The 19,363-nt window shown below is 39.2% G+C and overlaps 1 protein-coding gene across 1 annotated transcript in view; it reads left to right on the top strand.

Annotated features, from left to right (window-relative positions):
- The window catches only part of SDK1 (sidekick cell adhesion molecule 1), a 1,142,665-nt gene that overhangs the window by 921,704 nt on the left and 201,598 nt on the right, over positions 1-19,363 (top strand). The window contains 3 exon segments of the mRNA XM_043999243.1: positions 11,317-11,426; positions 13,871-14,021; positions 14,688-14,925. Of these exon segments, the coding sequence (XP_043855178.1) occupies positions 11,317-11,426; positions 13,871-14,021; positions 14,688-14,925 (499 nt within the window).

Genomic DNA, 19,363 nt, shown 5'->3' with positions numbered 1-19,363 from the left:
TATGTAAGTCAAGACATCACCCATGATGACACTGGTCCTCTTCTAAAATGAAGGATGAACAACAACAATAATAGTGGTATTTGATTGATTCTAGGCTAAGAGATGTGCCTCCTCTTACCTCCATGTGTTGAGATCCAGGACAGGGAGGACACTAGGAACTGTTCTCTGAATGCCCTTCATCTTATCACTACTTACTCCTATTCAAGGTCCTGTCCTCTCAGAGTTTGGCACTGCAAGTTGATCAGATAAATGGATCTGATCCTTAAGGTATATGTGATCTCATGGGTCTGAATACACCTTCCTCTGGTACAGGCCACCATGTACCCATAATCCCTCATCTTCTTTGACTGTTTTCCATATCCTTGTATAGAATCTGGCAAGGGGATTCATACACCATATTGGGAACTTCTGTCTTGATCTCATGCCATTATATGAATTCCCACTGAGTACACACTGTCCATCCATTATTTGTTGGTCTTAACACATGGCTGACCCACTCACCAACCTATCTAGCATACATCCCTCTAATAATACCCATTTGCTGTTTCTCCTGTATGATCAATGAAATACTATAATCTGCATCTCTTGGCACAAAATTTAATTTTACTTCTTTAGCAATAGTGTCACCATAGGACTATTATAGATTTAGGGCTGGAGAGAACTTTGTAAGTCATCTAATATAACTTCTTCATTTTTTAGATGAGAAAACTAAAGTACAGAGGAAATTAAATAACCTTCTCAATGTTACACATATATTGAGGGGCTGAAACCCAATCCAAAACCAGGTCCTCAACTTCAGAGCCACTATACTAAGTTTCCTCTTTTATCAGTGCTATGCAACAACAAATACTTAGGGCCATTCACAAGTTTTGTGTCAGTGGGTAGAGGGGGGCTTAAGTTGGGGGTGAGAGGTGAAAAGGAAGAACGTATGTCCCTATGTGTGGAGGCCATCTCCCACCAGAGAATGCATACATTAAAATATGGGTAATTAACTACATGCCTAGACCAACCCCCAGATGCAGAAACAAACTTACAACTTTGTCTTTACAGAATTTTTTTTAAATCAGAAATTTAATTCCCTTAAATATCCAGGCCATGCTTCTGTCATGTCACAATTGAATTAAGCTCCTTGAGAACAGGGGTGATTTCATTTTTGTCTTTGCATCCTCAGTGACTAGTAAAGAGTAGGTGCTTAATTAGTATTTGCCAATTAATTATTGATGTATTTTACCCCAGGATACTGTGACCTACACACTAATCCTTTCCATCCTGCTGCCAGGTTTATGAACCAAGTATTTTTAACCCATGTTTCCATATCCAAAGTTAAGAATTTTCAGCTAATTATATCATTCCCTCTCTTCATTACCGTTGCACATTAGGACCATTTGTGGCCCTGTTGATAAGTGTCTGTCAGCATTTCCATTGTAATAAAACTCGACTTTATGGTTGAATTTCTTTTTTATAATAGAAAAAAAGAGACATTATTTTTGAATAGTCTGCTGTGTAAGAGGAGAGCTGTCATCGGCTCTAATGGCTCCTCCAATAATAATGTGGTCATTTGGGCAAAAGCAGCTTCATCTTTTGTTCTGGTATAATGTCTCTGCCAGAGCATTTAGGTACTATGGTGATAGGTAGGAATGAAATACATACTTAGATATTTCAAAATGTTGATTGTTTGCTAGATTGTCCATAATAACACCTTTCCAATGACTTCTCTCCCTTATTCCTAGGCCAGTATAAAAACCTGTGGGAGATGAATGATTTAAGGTAGCCTCATTGTTTATTAGTCTATCAGATCCCTTTGGGTTCTGGCATATGACTCTAAAAATATGACATGAAAAGAAAAGCCAACCATCAGAGTGATACCTGAGGTGGCCCCTGAAGGGGAACTATTCTCTACAGACTTTGTTTTAAGAAGTATAAGCCTGTGTCTGTATAAAACACAAATGCCAAACATGATTTCCTCAATAAAATCTTATTTTTTTGTGAGGGAGTATGTCTTTGTGTTGAATTATATTTTCAGTTCTCTTGTTGGTTGAGGCTTTTCTGGGCTAGTGGATTGAACAGTGACCTTGAAGTCAAGAAGGACTTCTGTATATCAATGAGATCACTGGTGGGGATAGAAATCTGACCGGACCTGTGATTCCATAGACTATAGGGGACTCCTAGGTCAAGAAATCCCCCCTGTCCAACTCATAGTCAGAGAGAGACAGAGAGAGAATATGATTCCAGTTTTGAAGTTGAATTCTCCTAGTAAGGCCAGATCAATGAAATACTTAGTAGTGTCCTTTTAAAAATTCAGTTTGGTTCACAGGAGCTCACATATATTTTGTTCCCTGAACCCGCCTGAGGGCTTTAGCCAGCCTGTCAGAAGAGCTATGCACTTCAGTGGACTGTCCTAGCCGGGCTGCTGCTCTGCCAGAGATATATCTCTATACAAGTTCCCAATCTGTTCACACATCCTCTGTGCCCTCTAGTGATCTTCATTTGGGGAAGCTTCATTTGGCTTATGCACAGGGGAAAGCCACTCAGAACAAAGGGAGACTCAGTATTTGGGGAAGTTGCTTTCTCTGCAACTTTTCTTGCTGACACCAGGATTTGGGGTAAGCTGGGTGCTGCTGGCTTGGCAGGTTTCCATGCAATGAGTTCTTGGAGTCTCTTGTCTTTTTTTTTTTAAAGAAGTTCTGGATGAAAGGATAGATTTTTGATGGAGCTATAGTTTGCTATGATTTCGCTTTCCTTCTCCTTATCATCTTTCCTGGCATTCCAGAGGTCCCTGAATAGGTAATGTTTACTGCCTGGGCAGTGACTTTGCCTATCAGTGGCCTTTGCAGCTCTAAAGCTGGAGTTGTGCCACCTGTTGCCCAGCTGATTGGAGAAATAGGCCTCCCCTTCCACTCCTGTACCCTCCCTTTGGTGCCAGACTTGCTCAGGACCTTCCCTAATGAAAAAATTCTATTTTTCTGAATAGAAAACTGTCACTTTAGGTAAACCTCATGCTGCCCTAGGCGGGGTCTGGAATAGTTACTTAACAAGTAAAAGTTTCTAAATGATCCCAGCTTTATAGCCAGCGGGTGCCAAATACATGCTTTACTCAGACACAGGGAGTTGGATGCCTCCCCTGCCTGCCTGAATGTCACTTGCTCACCAACTCCTATTGCTTTACTGACTGGATGGTATGGTCCATAATGGGTCCTAATGACCTACCCACTGGTGGGTGGCATTTGAAATGTGGAGTGTTTGCTCTTATGACAGGAATTTTAAAGGGCTCTTATCTGTTCTAAAATTTAAAGGGGAAAAAAGCTGTCATCATTTTATCTCCCTATGAGAGACTGGGGCGGAAAAAGCTTTCACGTCCCTTCCAGGCCTATGGATTATTAGTGGACAGAACCATTGTCTACTAACACACTTTAGCTAAAGTGGTACACACTTTAGCACGCTGTCATTCAAATCTGATTTCAGACTCTAAGAAAGTAAGCATTTATTAAAGAACGCCCAACTCTGAGGGGAAAAAAGCCAAAACGTGTTTATTTTTTACTATTATTATTATTTTTGGTGAGGCAATGGGAGTTAAGTGACTTGCCCAGGGTCACACAGCTAGTAAGTGTTAAATATCTGAGGCCGGATTTGAACTCAGGTACTCCTGACTCCAGGGCGGGTGCTCTATCCACTGTGCCACCTAGCTGCCCCACAATAAGGCATTTTTAAAAGGATACAATACAGGATTCAGGAGAACCTGAGTTCAAATCTGACCTCGGACCCTTAACACTTACTGGCTGTGTGACCCTGGGCAAGTCACTTAACCCCAATTGCCTCACCAAAAAAAAAAAAAAAAAAGGATACAATACCCATGCACATAGGTTGTACCAATTCAAGTCTGGGCTTCTAAGTGGACTATTCAGGAGAACCTCTTCCCCCTAACTCCCTTTTCTTCTTCTCCACCATCAGTGTTGTGAGTACCTGATATGGACACTGATTCTTTGGTAAACAAAACAAACAGCTCTCCCGCCAGCAGAGAAGGCCTCCCTCCTCAAGTGAGTCTGCTTTCTGTATCAGGGCTGTGTAATATTTTGCCTTTCCAAATGACTTATTGTTCTATTGAGCCTTCAACCAATAGCACAATGATAGATTCTCCTATCATTTAAACATGAGTTCATGAATTATTCTTGAAGAAGATTGGTCAAAAGATAGTATCCAGTTATGTCCCTAGGAAGCAAATCTCTTCATTGCTCTAGTCTTGACCCCTTTTGCCATTCTCTGACATCGTCCCATGCCCAGTCACTTCTCTGGGATTATCTTATCTTGCACAATCTCTTGCTCTTCCAGAGCCAAAACAAGCTCCCTCTTTGGCCTCTCTTCTCTGCTGGAGTCATCAGGAGTCTTGATAGATCTGCTCCACTTCTCTTGGTCATGGCCAGTGGAAAACTACTAAAAGGCTGAGAAACATAAAGTGTCTCCAATTTCCTCCACTGACCCTGCTGGCATTAATTCCAAAGAGCTGCTTTTCTGAGTTGCTTGGCCATGCTTCCTCAACCTGCAGTGCTGCATGTGGCCAAGAGCATATTCAGCCCCTCTGAGTGATGGGAACAAGCAGATGTATGTCCATGGGGGCCAGGGAGCAACGAGGCTGTCAGATTAATGCTCACAGGAGTAGTGCAGCAGCTGGAAAGATGGAATTAATGCCCACAGGGACAGTGCCACAAAGGAAGGGCAGAAGAGGGTTGAAAGGAGTGGTATCACAATGAGGGCTGAAATCACTTGTCAAGCTTGTTTATTTCCTCTTTAAGCTATAGTGTGTGTATGTGTGTGTGGGGTATATATGTGCTTGTGGAGGAGATTAAGCAAGAGCATTCAAATATAGTGGGGTGGAGAGGTCAGAGAGGAAAAGGGAAGGAATTTACTTTCATAGATATCTAGAGTAAAGCTTCTATAAGAATGCCTCCAGCATTGTGATGATATATGAAATCTTCCATGCGTTGGTAAAGGTGTGCAAGCACTCAAGTATATACACACACACACACACACACTAACAAGAAAAAAAAAGTACAACAGAATATGATAATCAAGGCAAGTTCCCAGATGGTGGTTTGCCAGATGCAAACTGAAAGTGTCCATTCCAGGCACTTAATGCTGCAAAGTATTATCATCCTGACTGCAATCTCAATGTCTTTTTTTTTTTTTTTTTGGTGAGGCAATTGGGGTTAAGTGACTTGCCTAGGGTCACACAGCTAGTAAGTGTTAAGTGTCTGAGGCTGGATTTGAACTCAGGTCCTCCTAAATCCAGGGCCAGTGCTCTATCCACTGCACCACCTAGCTGCCCTTCAATGTCTTTTTAACATTCAAAAATTGAACAGTGAGCTAAATGAAAGGTCCTGGATCAACTGGCCTAGAAACTAAGCATCAGCTCTTTATCCTCAGAATAGCTAAAGCACCATTAGCTTGAGTACAGGCTTCTACAAACTACTTGGAAATATTTAGACCATCCTCTTCATTGGATTATGTACATCAGCCTTCATAACCATCAGTAATGATGCCAACTCACATCGATATAACAAGGCTTGTCCCTCACATTGGAAGTCCCCCAGCATGTTGAGTGGATGGGTACCTTGTGGCAGACCACTGGGACAACATGGACCAGGTTTCACAGTATAGACAAATGTAGATGGGCAACCATCTGAATCATTGAAGTTAATATCCATTTCTATGAGATCACAGATGTGTTGGAATATTGGAATACTTATATAGCATTTCAAGGTTAAAAAGGACTGAATAACAGTGGACCAGGAAATATGCTAAACTTGATCCTGAGGAAGAGAGGACAAAATGCAACTTCTCTATTCCATTCTTTGCAGAGGTGGGGGACTATGGGTGTGTAATATTGCATATATTCTCAAATTTGCTTGATGTGCTGGTTAGTTTTGTTGAAATGCAGTTTTTTTCCTTTTAATTTTATAAATTCCTCTTACAATGAACTTGTAAGATAGTGCAAGTATTAGTCTATTCAGTGGTGTACCCAACTGACCTCATTATCTTTCCCCCTAAATATTTCCCCCACTTCTAACTTTCCCATCCTCTCAGTCCTTTAGGCTTACAGCTTAGGAGTCATTCTGAATTCCTCACTATAACTCACACCCCATATCCAATGTATTGTCAAGACCTTGTTGATTTTACTTGTATAACAACTCTTGAACATACCCCCTTTTTTCACCTGACACCAAGGCTACTTCAATAATTTGTTGGTGGGTCTGCTTGTCTCAAGTCTCTCCTCACTCTAATCCATCCTCCATTTGGCTACTGAAATGACTTTCTTAAAGCACTGGTCCACCCATGTCACTATCTATAAACTCCATTGGCTCCATGTTGCTTCTAGAGTCCAATACAACATCCTCTATTTGGCAGCAATCATAGCCCTTCATAGTGAAGCCCTCCCCCACCTTTCTAGTCTTTTTAGCACATATTCTTTGAGTCCGTGCACTGGCTTCTCTGCTTTTCCATGAACAGCACCCTCCATCTCTCAAGTTTGGGGCATTTTCTCTGGTTAACTGCATACTTTGAAGTCTCTCCCTTCCTATCTCTGCCTCCTGCCTTCCCTAGCAGTGTACCCCAACTAAAGCCCCAAAGCAAATTTCTTTTTGCATAAGAAACCTTTCCTAACCCCTCTTAATTCTAGTGCCTTCCTTCTGTTAATTATTTCCTATTGATCCTGAGTATAGCTTGTATATATTTGACTGTTTGTCTCTTCCATTAGGGCAGCTAGGTGGATAGAGCACTGGTCTTGGAATCAGGAAGACTCATCTTTATGAGTTCAAATCCAGAAATCCAGACTCAGATACTTACTAGCTGTGTGACTCTGGGCAAGTCACTTAACTCAGCCTCAGTTTCCTCATCTTTAAAATGAACTGGAGAAGGAAATGGCAACCTACTCCAGTATCTTTGCAAAGAAAATCTCAAACAGAATCACAGAGAGTCAGACATGACTGAAAAATGACCAAACAACAACTCCTCCATTAGATTATGAGTCCTCCTTGAGGGTAGGGACTGCCTTTTGCATTTTTCTGAATTGTGAGCACTTAGCATAGTGCCTAGCACAGGAGTAAGTGCTTAACAAATGCTCTTGAGTGTGTATGTTATTCCCTCCTTGAGCCAACTCTGATGAGATTTGAGCCAATTCTGATGAGTGTAAGGCTTATTCGCTGCTCCATTCCTCCCTCATCTCTCCCCCCACTCCATAAGCCCTTTCCTGCTTCTTTCATGTGGAGTTTCACCCCATTCTATTTCTCCCCTTCCCATTCCCCAGTGATTGACTGACTGACATTTTACAGATGAGAAAAGTGAAAGTCAGCAACTTTGATTTACTCTCCCCTCATCCCATAGCTAATGAGTGTCAGAGCAACAACTCAAGCCTAAGTAAGTCTCCTCTCAGGCCTCACAAAGGATGTCCCTCATTTAATAGAAATTACCTTCACAGAATTGTGCCTTTACAGACTTCATGATTTTTATGGCAATATTTGAACACAGAATTTCAAAGTTCTGGGTCATCGTTCTGTGCCTGGCATCTTAGCTGTTGTTGCAGCCAGCTGATGATTCCAGATCACGGACCTGGCAATGTTGCTTGCTACATATAGCAATTTGCCCTGATAAGGATCAGCACTTTGGCAAGCTCATCAAACATCATTTTGATGTGTTAACCACCCCTTGTGAGGACAGGAATCCTCAGTAAAATACACAAACCATCAGGTTAGGAACAGAAGGATAGACCTAGATACATCACTGATTGTTATCTGACAGCTGGTTATGGAATGACAATGTCTGAACTAACACTGAGATGAACTGCTATTGCTAAGCTTTATGTAGGCAAATAGGATAACAGATAGGTACCACGTGGTAAAGATGTCTAAAAGGAGGCAGGAAGTTCAAGTAATGGCAAGCTTGAAAACAAACAAACATAAGAATGACTCTAGCTATACAGTTAGAAGTCTTAAGACAACTGAAGATGAATGAAAAAGTCTGATTTTCTAAAACATTAGCAACAACTTGCTCTAAAAATGGGAATATAGGAGGAAGGGGTGGGGGTGGGGTGGAGACAAGCAGTCACAGAACACAGAATAACAGAGCTCAAAGGAACATTAGAGAACATTTAGTTGTAACCAAAACCCAAGATTCATTACACCTTTTACTATGTGAAGCTTCATCGGGCTGCCAGAGTTCATGACATTCTGGAATATCACCGCCCTCATTGGAAAAGGCCCCATATTGCAGTAGGAAAAATGCTGGGCTCAGAAAGTCAGAAAATGCCAATAATCATATCTTAGTTTAGACCATTATTGGTTATTTAAGTAACCTTGATGAACCTGCTTCTTCACCTGTAAAATGGGGGTTATTAGACTTAGAATACTTACTACTTGGATTGTTGTTGTAAGGATCAAATAACATCCAATGAATATACAATGTCATATTCCTTTGTGGAAGAAAGGATAGAACGTGTGTATTCTCAAATATGCCAATAGAATTGTGATCCCACTGATGGAAGTATTCCCTCCAGTGATGTAGATAGCAGTCCTTCCACACCTACTTTTCTTGTGTGACTAAATAATTATAATATGTTATAAAATGAATTAAGTGCAGAGGCAGATGAAATATCCTTAAAAAAAAAAGGCAGTGTGATACAATGGAAAGAAAGATCCCTGGCTTTGGAGTCAGAAGACCCAGGAATAAATCCCACCTCTGATACTTACTATTTGTGTAACTTTGGCCAAGGAACTTACCTTCCCAAGATCTTGGTTTCCTTAACTGTAAAATTGAAGGGGTTGGTTAGATGGCCTCTTAGCTCCAAACTTAAGATCCTATGAAAACTTCACCTGACGAGATAGTGCTACTTGCAACCCATGAGTCAATTCAATGTTAGGAAGGAAGGAAGGAAGGAAGGAAGGAAGGAAGGAAGGAAGGAAGGAAGGAAGGAAGGAAGGAAGGAAGGAAGGAAGGAAGGAAGGAGGAAAGGAGGGAGGGAGGGAAGGAAGGAAAGAAGAAAGAAAGAAAAATCATGATATATCACTGGGTCTCATCCTCAGATTTCTTGGGAGATCCAGATCAACGGGAAGGAACAGGTGGGATGATGTTGTATATTGACAGGGGCTAGAAACTGGTTTCTGGCCCCCTTGCTATTAAATTATTTTGCTCCCCAGTCCCTTTGTTCCCTTAGATGGGTCACCTCCATGATGTACAGGACCACTTTGTGTGTGTGTGTGTGTTCACTTTGGGCAAGCCCTTACACCACGCTCCCCACCAGCCTAAAGCTGAATGGGTGTTTTGGGATCAAGCCATGGTTCAGAAAGGGTAATGTTTTAAAATTTATTTTATTTTTAATTTATGGAATAAAACAAACATTTCCATAACATAGTATAATAAAAAAGATGATCGCACATGAAACTGCAGATCTACTATGTACACCATGCAATTCCTTTTAAATATACAAGTTATCATGTAAATTTCTTTTTTTTCTTCCCTCCCCTCCCACCCTAGAGATGGCTACCATTAGACGCAGATATGTATATGTATGTGAAATTATTCTACGCATACTTCTATTTATCAGTTCTTTCTCTGGATGCAAATAGCATCTTTCTTTATATGTCCTTTATTATTAATCTAGCCACATGTGGAGACATGCCTATTTGGGTGTACTACCTAATGAAAACCAGTCATTTCCATTTCTCATTTATAGGATTGTAGATTTAGAGTTAGAAGAGGTCATACTGACCACTGAATCCCACCTCTTCATTTTATAAATGAAGAAACTGAGGCACAGAGAGTGACTTGCCCAGAGTCACACAGCTAGTCAGTGTCTGAGGTGAGATTTGAATCTAGGTACTTATCTTTGAGTCCAGTGCTTTAACCCACTACACCATGCTGCTTCTCATGTATGATGGACACCATCTGCTCTGCCCTCTGAAGAGCCTTTCAAGAAGGCCAGCCTGTTCTTCTGCAGCTCCCAGGTCAGCATCTGTAAGGTGCCTGTGTGTCCCACAACAGGACTTTTCTAAAGCTTGTAGACTTCTGAGTGGGAAGAGTCAGAACAAAGATGACCATATGATTCATCCAAGGATCACTGCAGGAAAACTGGGGTATGAAGCTGACATAGCAGATGTTGATCTTGACAGAATTTTCTCAATTTATAGGACTTAATTGTTCTTCCAGGGCCTTTTTGTTTTTATGTACTTTTCTATTAGCACCCTCCAACTGCTGCTAGTTCCCCTTCAGCTGGAGCACTTTCACTGCTCCCCACCTTGTTCACTATTCTCTCTCTGCCAAAGACTACTTTTGACATTGCCCAGCTTTCCCTTCTCCATAATAGCCCGAGTGGCTTTGGCCTTTTCCAAAGGGTTTATTGTCTAACCCCTTAATCATGTTTGTGTCTCTCCCTTAAATCTTTGGTTATTTTTCATGCTCCCTCAAAGAGAATCTAAAGAATACTAAGGATAATGGGAGAATTCTGATAGTTCCTTCATTTTTTTTAAACTTCTGGCTCAGCATTCCTCTATTGTCCTTGTTTTTTAAAAGAACAATACTGCATTACTGATTCATCTGCAGCTTATTATCCACTCTGACCCCTAGATCTTTTTCTGCCAAATTTCTTTTGATCTAGTCATCCGATAGTCTGTTTTTGCTTTTGTTTTTTTTCCCCAGTTAGTGCACTATCTTATACTTGTCTTTGTTGAACTTCATTCTCTTTTGTTTCTGACCACTTCTTCCATTTACCAAGGTCATTTTCAATTCTGTTGCTGTTTTCCAAAGTGCTGGCTACCTGCCAACTTGGTTCCATCTGCAAACTTAATGAGCATGTTTTCTATTCCATCATCTAAGTCATTTATGAAATGTTAAACAGCACTGGACCCTAGATTGTTCTCATCTCAATACTATTTGTTTGGCCTGATAATTCTCTCCTTGCATACCCTCTGCTTCCTACATGCCAATCCTCATCAGAGACATGCTGACTATCTAGGGGTTAGAGTATGACAGGGACAGGAGCAGAGAAGCCGATTACAACAATACTGTGGTGATCCTCTCATCTGATGGGAGGTGGTACCTCTATTTTATAAGGCATTGTCCTGAGAAACAGGAGTTTTTTAGAGTTGTAGTTTACCTCTCTGCTAGAGCTAGGAGGGCAAGAATTAGCCTCTTCTTCCACAGAGGAAGGTTGGGTGGCTATAGCCAGCCTCATGATGAGCATGGGAATTCATAACTTGGTGGTCCATTTCATATGGAGACTAGAAATCCGTAGCATTTGCTAAACTTACTTGGCATCCTCTTCCTCCTAAACAGATTGGTGCAATAGGTGATGAGGAGGAGTGGAGCCGTCTCTATGAAGAAGAGAATGAGCCTGATGCCCAGATGTTGGAGATACCAAACCTCACTCCCTACACTCATTACAGGTGAGAACAGCAGGTGTCAACTACAACAGGCAAAAAGTTTATCCACACACAAGCAGGTGGCTTCAGTCAGCAGATGGCAAAACTCAGTGTGTGTATGTGTGTGTGTGTGTACATGTGTATATATATATATGTATATACACATACATATATATGTATATATACATATACACATATGTAAATTCAAATTTCTAAGTAACAATAATAGTAAGTCAGACTTTAAAGTGTAAGCAAAATACACAGGTGAATATTATTTCAAATGATATTGGTTCTTTTTTTAAAAATAAAAGTATTTTATTATTTTCTAGTTACATGTAGAGATAGTTTTCGATATTGGTTTTTATAAGATATCCAATTTCCAATTTTTCTCCCTCTCTCCCCTCCCTCCCCCCTTCCCCTAAACAGCAGGTAATATATTATATATATATATATAATAACATCAAACATATTTCTGCATTAGTCATGTTATAAGAGAAGAATCAGAGCAAAAAGGAAAAAGATATTGGTTCTTTTCATCTTCTAACCAGCAACATACCCTATAGAAATGTCTGCTCTCCTATTACAGGACTGAAAACTGAGAAACTTGCACAATCAGAAACATAGCTCTTTTCTCATAAACACCATGTGCAGTTTTGACTATTAAAGAACAAGGTGCAAATAATAGCCGTCCTAAAAATATCCTTCTGTTAGCAACTATTAAAGGCCTTCCAAAGTGGCTCTTCTTACCAGGATGCCACTTATTATACTTGATCCTGAAACTTAGCCCAGCAGTAAATCCATGGCCTTAACAAAGGGTAGAGTGATCATGAGCCGTTAGAGATGGTATAACTTCCTGTAAGATCATTGAAGAAGATGAATTTTCCAGTTATCACCAGATGTTGAGTTTGATAATGTCATTGTTCTGCCAGAACGGATACATTTTGTGAGCTCAGGGAAGAAAGAAATAAGAATTACTAATACAGGGAGTAAGAGGTGAAATTGTCAAGATCATTTTCTTTGCATGATGTAAATGTTGAAAGGAACAAGTCATGAAGTACTGCTTATTTCACATGTATTCTTTTGAATGTACTTCTCCAAAATAGAACAGACCAGTCATATTTCCATACTGATGGTTGGATTCTTTTTTAAAAGAATAACCTTTATCATAAATCAAAGCATTATGACTGGGGACCACAACGAAGTTAGAATGGTAGTCTTTGGACTCAGGAGGCCTGGATACAAATTCCACCTCTGACACTTACTGTGTCACTTAACCTCTGTTTCCTCAACTGTGAAATAAGGAGGGTGGGCTAGATGTCCTCTGAGGTCCCTTCTAGCTTTAAGGGTATAATCCTATAATCATTGTTAAATATTTGAAAGCTAAAGTATCAGACTCTTCTTACTCGTTGTGTGACCACCTAACTTCTCAGGGCCTCATCTGTAAAAGGGAAATAATATTTGTCATGCCTACCTCACAAGGTTGTTAGAAGCAAAAATACTTTTTGTTTTTTTAGTGAGGCAATCGGGGTTAAGTGACTTGCCCAGGGTCACACAGCTAGTAAGTGTCTGAGGCCAGATTTGAACCCAGGTACTCCTGACTCCAGGGCTGGTGCTCTATCTACTGCGCCACCTAGCTGCCCCGAAGCAAAAATACTTTGTAAAAATTAAGGCATTTTATAAATGTGAGTTGCTTTTGTTATCATCATTCCAAATATCTGAAAATTTTGAGACACCTTTTTTATTATAGTTTGAGATATCTGATATTCATTCACTCTTTGAGTACCTAGTTTGCCTTTGAGTGCCATGGTAAATTTTAAAAATTACTATACATACATGTATGCATACATATATGTATATATATATACATGCATTTTTATTATTTTTTGTGTGTTTCTGTGGATTTCTTCTTTAATTGAAATAATAATACCTTTCCGCTGTGGACAAAAACATAAAGATTAGGCAGAACTGAGAGCCTCAGGAGATAAGCAAGAAAAACCAAATTGCTCTTAATTACTCAGAAGAAATTTTTCATTAAGAGGTACTATTTTGTAATAACACTGATACTGCAATGCCATTAAATTAATGTATCAGGTAGGGGCTGGAATGGGTGACCTCTAAAGTCTCTTTCCAATTCTAATACTAGATGAAATCGCCATTCGAACCAAAATCTGGTGTTTCCCTGAATCTTGACTCAGCCACTGGTAATTTGAAACATGGATGTCTGAATAGATAATAGATACAATTTTCTATCACTTGGGTATGTGAAATTATTTGATTCTGCTTGACTTCCCATTCCTTGAAGCTTCTTAGAAAAGGATCTGCCTAAGTGATTTACATTTTAAATGAAATATACTGGAAACAAGAAGGGTAACCTTGAGCCTTTGGGGATCCACTGAACTCTTCCCTTGAAAAAGGCATTCTTTTTCCTCTTGTTCTTTTCTTATATTTACTTCATGACTCTTCTTTAGGTTTAGGATGAGACAAGTGAACATTGTTGGCCCTAGTCCTTTCAGTCCATCATCTCGTGTCATCCAGACTTTGCAGGCCCCACCTGATGTTGCACCAGCAAGTGTAACAGTTCGTACTGCAAGTGAGACCAGTCTTTGGCTCCGATGGGTGGTAAGTTATGAACTACAGAGGTTAGGTTGAGACTGCAGAGAGAAGCAGTCTTGAGGTCAACAGTGTATATAAAACAAATCAGATGCATAGAAGTTTGTGTTTTTTGTCATTTTTTTTCTAGTCAATACCAATCTCAACATTAAACCACAGAACTATTACATTTTACATTAAGTCTTAGATATTGGACCTGCCCAGGCTGCCTTATTAATCATCAATATTCTCTTTTCTTGGAACTAAAAGATATTCCTCAGTAAGAAAAGCCAATGATGTTACAAGCTGGACCTGTAAGTCCTTAAGCTAGGTCAACATTGAACCAATATTCAATATTTGTATGGGAGCCAGTTTGATATTTAATCAAAGCATTCCCCTGCAAAATAAAGCCAAAATGTATTAGAAGAAATTATGCTCAGCTGAAGTTAATGACATGGTTTCATTTAATTAACAAATGAAAACTATTGGGAGGAAAGTAGGATGGAAAATATATTCCAAATAAAATGTTTTCCTTGATCAATAAAGGCAAATAAAACACAGACCCAGCACCATGAGGTCATTCTTTCCTCTGAGTTATTTTTAGTCTTATAGGTGCAAAATGTCCCCTGGACCACAGTTAGGAGATTTCAAAACATCATGAATAGTTGGTTATGTTCTATTGTGATTCATTTCCAGCCACTACCTGATTCACAGTACAATGGCAACCCCGAATCTGTGGGCTATAGGATCAGATACTGGCGAACTGATCTTCAGTCTTCAGTAATGGTGCAAGTGATCCATGACAGACTGGAGAGGGAATACACCATTGAGGAACTGGAAGAATGGACCGAATATGAACTACAGATGCAGGCATTCAATGCCATTGGGGCAGGGCCTTGGAGTGAAGTGGTGAGAGGTCGAACTCGTGAGTCTGGTAAGTAAGAAAAAAAAATTCTGTTTGAGACCACTTCTCTCTTTTTGATCTCACTTTCAGATGCTGATCATTTTAACTAATTCTCTAATCTTTGTGTTAATAGCATCCCATTGACCTTATTTTATCCAACCCTTGCTAGGATCTTTTCTAAACCATAAAATTGACCTTGTCGGTTAGGTAAAACATCACTGATGCTACTTTGGAAGTTGTGCTAGTGCTCAGAGTTGGGCCAAATTCTATCTGAGTGGATTATTTTCTTTATAGTGAAAGTTAATCCTTGAATACTTCAGAAACCTGTAAAAATTATAGCAGAAACTTCTGTGTGTTAAGCAACCTTTCATGGATGCTGACAATCAGGGACCTGCTGCTAAATGTTTAACAATCAGCTCTCAGTGGGGGGAAGGAAGTACACATGATCAATTTTTAAGTTTAATCTGCATTGTAAACATTTTCTCCATCACTTTCTTAAGTCTAGACAATAGACAAAATAGAAAATCAGGGGCAGCTAGGTGGCACAGTGGATAAAGCACCAGGATTCAGGAGGACCTGAGTTTAAATCTGGACTCAGACACTTGACACTTACTAACTGTGTGACCCTGGGCAAGTCACTTAACCCTCATTGCCCTGCCAAAAAAAAAAATAGAAAAATCAAGCCCTGATTTGTAGAATATACTGATTCCCAAGATATAAAAAAAATTACCAATGGGCATTCATGAGCTGGTATGATCAGCATATTCCTGCTTCCAATTGTAAAGAGGATTCTTATATATGGGTTGGACTAAATGAAGCCTGATGTCCTTTCAACTCTGAGATCCTATGATTCTATGAATTAATGTGCTCATGACATATTTCTTCTGCCTTGCTTTTTGTTTAAAATAGGGCTCCTCAAGCCCTCTGCTATGGAACTGTTTGAATAAGCTTGATTATCTTGATCAGAGTTACTTCATATACATGGAAGTGGCAAAACTACAGTTCTTTTTAAATAGTCTCTCATTCAGATAAGACTTTCTCAATTAGTTCAAATCTGTGAGGATTAACCTTTACTAAAATTTACTTCTCAGTGGAGGTGTACCAATGATAAAATGAATGTAGTCAACAGCCTTCTCTATTTGTGTTATAAACAATAAATTTATCCTAGGTGATAGGCGAGTAGCTCTTTCCTAAAGAAAAATATGGGGGACATCTAGGTGGCACAGTGGATAAAGCACCAGCCCTGGATTCAGGAGGACCTAAGTTCAAATCCAGCCTCAGACATGACACTTACTAGCTGTGTGACCCTGGGCAAGTCACTTAACCCTCATTGCCCCACAAATAAATAAATAAACAAACAAACGAACGAACGAACGAATGAATGAATGAATGAACGAACAAACTTCCATGTATATGCAATAACTCCAATCAAGAAAATCAAGTTTACTCAAACAGTTCCAAAGCAGAGGGCTTGAGGAGCCCTGTTTTAAACAAAAAGCAAGGCAGAAGAAATATATCATGAACACATTAATTCATAGAATCATAGGATCTCAGAGTTGAAAGGACTTCAGACTTCATTTAGTCCAACCCATATATAAGAATCCTCTTTACAATTGGAAGCAGAAATATGCTGATCATGCCAGCTCATGAGTGCCAATTGTTAATTTTTTTAGTGTCAACATTTATATTTATATATTGTAAATATTTTCTCAAAAATCTGCCAGCCAAGAAAATATCCCTAAGAACATCCTTAGCCCTCTCTCTAGAAATGGGGATAGGAAAAATTAGGGACTCTGAAACCCATAGATGACTTAGAGGTTAGGCACTAACCTTCCCCTCCTCCCTGAAGCATTAGCAGCAGCAAAATTTTTCCCCCTACTTAATAGTATTTTTTTTCCAATTACATCTAAGGGTAGTTTTCAACATTCATTTTTAGAAGATTTTGAGTTCTATATTTTTCTCCCTCCTCTCTCCCCAAGACAGCAATCAATATGATATAGGTTATACAGTGAAATCATATTGAACATATTTCCACATTAGTCATGTTGTGAAAGAAGAATCAGAACAAAAGGGAAAAACCAAAGAAAGAAAAAAAAGTGAAAATCTATATTCAGACTCCATAGTACTTTCTGGATGTAAAGAACATTTTCCATCATGGGTCTTTCGGAATTGTCTTGGATCATTGTATTGCTGAGAAGACCCAAGTTTCTCAGTTGATCATCACACAATATTTCTGTTACTGTGCACAATGCTCTCCTGGTTCTGATCACTTCACTCAGGATCAGTTTGTATAAGTCTTTCCAGGTTTTTTTTTTTAATCTGCCTGCTTATCATTTCTTATAGCACAATAGTATTCTTCAACAATCATATACCACAATTTGTTCAGCCATTCCCCAATTCATGGGCATTTCCTCAATTTCCAATTATTTGCCACTACACAAAAAGAGCTGCTGTAAATATTTTTGTACATGTGGGTCTCTTTTTCCTTTTTTATAATCTCTTTGGGATACAGACCTAGAAGTGGTAGTGCTGCGTCAGTTTTATAGCCCTTTGGGCATACTAACAAATTGCTCTCCAGAATGGTTGGATCAGTTCACAGCTCCACCAACAATGCATTAGTATTCCAAGTTTCCCACATCTTCTCCAACATTTATTATTTGCCTTTTCTGTAATATTAGTCAATCCAATTTGTGTGAGATGGTACCTCAGAGTTGTTTTAACTTGCTTTTTCTCTGTTAAGGGCTAAAATTCTAGCTAAACTGTCTAAAATATCTAATGAGTGGTCACCAATAAATTATAAGCTTTAGCAAGAGTTAGGCTTTTAAGCATTTATTAAGGAAAATAAGAATTTGGTAAAGAGAGAGAGAAAGGCCTACATTCATCTATCTATTAAAGGGAGAACACATTTCTAGCTCCCTTCTCCACCTCAGGAAAGAGAGAGAGACAGAGCACCAGGCTCCCCCTTCCTCCTCCCACCAGCAAATGTCACTTGCTCATGCCAAAAAAAGATGCATGGTCTTGCCCTCAAAGACCTTCCTTTCATGGCAGAACTTTTCTACAGTAAGTCTCCAGCAGGGGGCATCATTCTAATCATTACGGTCCCCACTTTATTTCTTCAAGAAACGAGACGTTTCCTTGATGAGACAATCAAAAATAACAGAATATAATAGCCTATGCTAACTAACAATATGTTAATAACAATATAGAAAAGGGAGAGAGGAAAGTTTTGTCCAGAGGGGCAGTTTTTTGTCCTCATGAACCAGCAAAGGGAGGGCCTCTGCAGAGAGTATATGTTACAGATGGTGTATATTATAACAGAAAGAGAAAAAGAAAAAAAACAACAACAACAAAACAAAACTGTTCATTTAAAGTCTCTGAAAGTCTTTTCTCAGATGTCCTCTAGATGTAGTCATGGAATGGAAGTCTTTTCAGGGGTTGATGTGTGGATGCTGGTAATCAACCAGGAAAATTTCCTACAAAATTGAGCTTAACACAACTTTAAAATAGCTTTGTCAATAATCAAATCAAACAATGAACGTTCTCAAAAACATGTCTAAGGGAATTCAGAATCTTAGTTGTTACACATGAAACATATAATAAAACAAAAATGGAAACATTCTTTAAAACTTGATATTACTATAGTCCCCCCTTATGGAGGGTAATTGAGAAGACAATTGCTGCAATATTAATTTTTAAAAATAATTTTTACCTTTGTTTCATCACTTTTTGCATCATCTGCCTAATTATCCTCATACCCTTATGAGAAATTGAAAAATCTAATATAATTGGTAACAGATGTCAAGGCCAAATTCAACACTGTTATTTATCATGACACCTGAGATAATTATGGGGGTTACCATAAAAGAACAGAGAACTGATGGGATATGAGCATTCCCAAACTTAAGCAATATATACTGCCCATGCAGTATGCCAGGCTTAAAATAGGTAGATGGAATATATGTCCATGCCACTGAACATATTGGAGGAAACTGAGTTAGACTTAATCAGATGCATGGGATTGAGATGTCCATGGCATCAGGCATATAGAAGGGGGCATAGAAGCCAGGTGTAGAATGAGATGGGTGGGATGAATACTTCCAGCCATCTGTACAATATTGTGGGGGAAAAGAGAATAAAATATTAAACCAAGAGAATCCAACCTCAACATTTGTCAAAAGCTGTTCCCTTGGCCATACCTTGACTTCATGCAGGTCTCCCCTCATGTGACAGTTCAATGTCTGCTCTTGCATGTATTCCTCTTGTGATTGGATGGTATCTTGGCCAACTGGCATCTGCTAACTCAGAATAAAGGCAATTAATGTCTTAAATGATAAGTTCCCATAATCCAAGTCTCATATGGATTTAAAAATTGAGGATAATAAATGATCGCAAAAAAATGTTAATACATCTTGACTCAGAATATAATATATAATTATGCAACAATTTCAAATAATACCCCTTTTTTTAC

The sequence above is a fragment of the Dromiciops gliroides genome, chromosome 1 (assembly GCF_019393635.1).
Source record: "Dromiciops gliroides isolate mDroGli1 chromosome 1, mDroGli1.pri, whole genome shotgun sequence".
NCBI lineage: Eukaryota > Metazoa > Chordata > Mammalia > Microbiotheria > Microbiotheriidae > Dromiciops > Dromiciops gliroides.
This window is presented reverse-complemented; position numbering and strand designations above follow the sequence as displayed.